The following is a 2,986-nucleotide window of genomic DNA, read 5'->3' on the forward strand; positions in this document are numbered from 1 at the left end:
CTTCCTCTGGGGATATTTCTTCATTTTTTTTCCAATAAAAGCCAAATGAGTTTTATATTCCCAACCCTCTGTCGGCTGAACTGCAGAGCCTACCCCATTATTAAGATGCAAAAGGAGACACGGTTTTTGGATTCTCACACGAGTGACCAGGTTCAAGGCCCACTTAGATGAATGTTGAAATGTGCTTTAATATATAGCAGGCGCAGGAGGGCGTTGTTTTTAGCCCAAGATTGCTATGGAGAAGTTAAATGCAGCATGAGATGTAGGATGTTTAAGCATGTTTTTTTTTAAAAGAAAAAATCATCTAAAGGCCAGTAGAGGTAAAGCTGAGATGGCGTAAGATTTAGGAATGAAATTTGCCCAAAACAGATGTTTGATGGAGAATAGCTGCCTGATTTTAGCCATCCCTACCTAAGGAGCTTTGCCATCAGAGTTGGTTTGGCGTGCAACATGCAGCTTTGACACTGCAGAAAGTCATGAAAGCAAGTGGTTTTTTTTAGGAGACCAGCCCCAAGATTGCTTTTTTCACCCCATTTCTCTTCTTGAGAGATCTTGGTGATCCTCAGCCACTGATTTTTTTTCCACAAGGGACGGGATCGCGTGGAGTCCTTGGTGCTTTCTGAGCTTGGTTAAAGGCCAGAGAGCGCCAAGGACTCCACCCTGACTCCAAAGACCCTTAGATAGGCTCGTGTTTGGGCAGGACTTCTGCATAAGCCTTGAGTCCCAGGCGACGTTGCAGAATCTCCGTTCCCAAACTGACCGTCTGACAAGGCCTCCTAAGATCATCGTACGCTTCTGGGAAACATAAGCGGTTCCAGAACTAGGAGAAGACCAGCGGGTTTGCTGGCTGACATTTGTGAATGGAGGTGGATCCCTGAAGGATGAAGGTCAGGGAGCTGGTTGGATCGACCTTAGGGATTGTGGGGGATCCTCGGTGCCCTCTGAGCTGGGTGGTTTTCTTGCAGCCGTTTCGTTACCCAAACTAGGTAACATCATCAATGCCAGAAGGGAATGAAGTTTATGGAGAGGAGGAGGGAGGGAGGGAAGGAAGGAAGGAAGGAAGGAGGAAGGGAAAGAAGGAAGGAAGGGAGGGAGGGAGGGAGGGAGGGAGGAAGGAAGGAAGGAAGGAAGGACTATGGGGTCCTAGGTACTCTCTGAGCTTGGTGGTTTTCTTGCAGCCGTTTCATCACCAAGCTAGGTAACATCATGAATGCCAGAAGGGAATGGAATTTATGGAGAGGAGGAGGGAGGGAGGGAAGGAGGGAAGGAGGGAGGGAGAGGAAGAAAGACAGAGAAAGAGTAAGAAAGTAAGGTAGGGAAGGAGGGAGAGAGGAAGAAAGAGAAGGAAGGAAGGAAGGAAGGAAGGAAGGAAGGAAGGAAGGACTGAACTTGGTAGTTTTCTTGCAGCTGTTTCATCACCAAGCTAGGTAACATCATCCGTAATGGAATGTCTCCAAGAAAACCACCAAGCTCAGAGACCCCATCATTCAATCATGAACTATAAATATTCTCTTCTATCGAGATCTTAGGGAATTCTAGTTGACCCAATGGGTTGTCCTTCTGGGCCTCTTCACGTTTCCCTCCTCACAGGCCGGCTGACTGTCTGCGTAATAAGCAACCCCTTTTACACCCCGGTGCAATGCAATGACGTTCTCCTCGCCCTTCCCCTCTTCTCCTCCTCCACCGCTACCCCGCGTGTGTGTAGAACTGGCCTCTTCACCCCTGACATGGCTTTTGAGACCATTGTGAAGAAGCAGGTCAAGAAGATCAAAGAGCCCTGCCTGAAATGTGTGGACATGGTCATTTCGGAATTAATCAATACGGTTAGACAGTGCACCAAGAAGGTAAACCCGGGAAGTGGAGCATGGGACATGCTCGCGACCGCCACCACCACCCCCTGCCAGCTGAAGCACAGCATTTTGTGATCTAGGGTGCTGGTCCCGCCTGGCGCAAACGTCCCGCTGTTTTCTCCTGGGGTGCCCTTCTTCACAGCATGACTAGACCTGAGTGAACCCAGCTTGGAGTGATCCTAGCCAATCAGAAAGCCATGGCCAAGCTCAAGAGGGTGGACCCCGGGCTAAGTGTCTCTCCCATCAAAGTTTGGGGGTGGAATTCTGGAATCCTACAATTCTATGAGGGAGAATCTCCTGCTCGAGCAGGGGGCTGGACTAGAAGACCTCCCAGGTCCCTTCCCAGGCTCTGTTCTGATTGTGATTCGATGTGGAATCATTGCTTTCTATTAGCTTTAGAGCTGTTGTGTTTGTTGGTTTGTTGAAAATAATTGCTATTTTTCTCTCTTGGCTGTCCGGTGTCCCCATTTAACGCTTAGGAGACCTACAGTTTGAAGGAACCAAATTGATAAGGCGGAAGTTGGGTTTTAAGAGTGGGTAAAATCGTTGCTGTGTCAGTGTGGTTTTCTGAGATTTGATAAGATCAGGTAGCTGCCTTTCAACTGGGTTGGATTCTTCTTTCTTTCTTTCTTTCTTTCTTTCTTTCTTTCTTTCTTTCTTTCTTTCCTTTCTTCTTCTTCTTCTTCTTCTTCTTCTTCTTCTTCTTCTTCTCCTCCTCCTCCTCCTCCTCCTCCTCCTCCTACTACTACTACTACTACTACTACTACTACTACTACTACTACTACTTCTCCTCCTCCTTCTCCTTCTCCTTCTCCTCCTCCTCCTCCTTTCTTCTTTTCAAAATTGAGATAGTCTACTGAAAATCCAGGGATGATCCTTCCCTTCACCAAAGAGTTTTTGGAACTATTTGACCCATGTTGGCAGAATGGTTCCACAATTTGGTGAAGGAAGATGAAATGATGTATTCCCTAGCGTAGCTAGTTCGTCTGAAATGGTATAAGGTTTCCTGCCTGAGCAGGGGGGTTGGACTAGAAGACCTCCAAGGTCCCTTCCAACTCTATTATTATTATTATTATTATTATTATTATTATTATTATTATTATTATTATTATTATTATTATTATTATTATTATTAT

General features: G+C 46.3%; 1 protein-coding gene across 1 annotated transcript in view; it reads left to right on the forward strand.

Moving 5' to 3' along the window:
• Positions 1 to 1,712: 1,712 nt before the first annotated feature.
• Positions 1,713 to 2,986, forward strand: part of LOC107297660 (dynamin-1-like) — a 43,862-nt gene continuing 42,588 nt past the window's right edge. Inside the window, exon 1 of the mRNA XM_015827020.1 lies at positions 1,713 to 1,844. Coding sequence (XP_015682506.1) covers positions 1,728 to 1,844 — 117 coding nt within the window. The 5' untranslated portion in view covers positions 1,713 to 1,727. The remainder of the gene's footprint in view (positions 1,845 to 2,986) is intronic.

This window comes from Protobothrops mucrosquamatus, unplaced genomic scaffold (genome assembly GCF_001527695.2).
Source record: "Protobothrops mucrosquamatus isolate PMUCROS unplaced genomic scaffold, P.Mucros_1.0 scaffold3443, whole genome shotgun sequence".
NCBI classification, from domain to species: Eukaryota; Metazoa; Chordata; class Lepidosauria; order Squamata; family Viperidae; genus Protobothrops; species Protobothrops mucrosquamatus.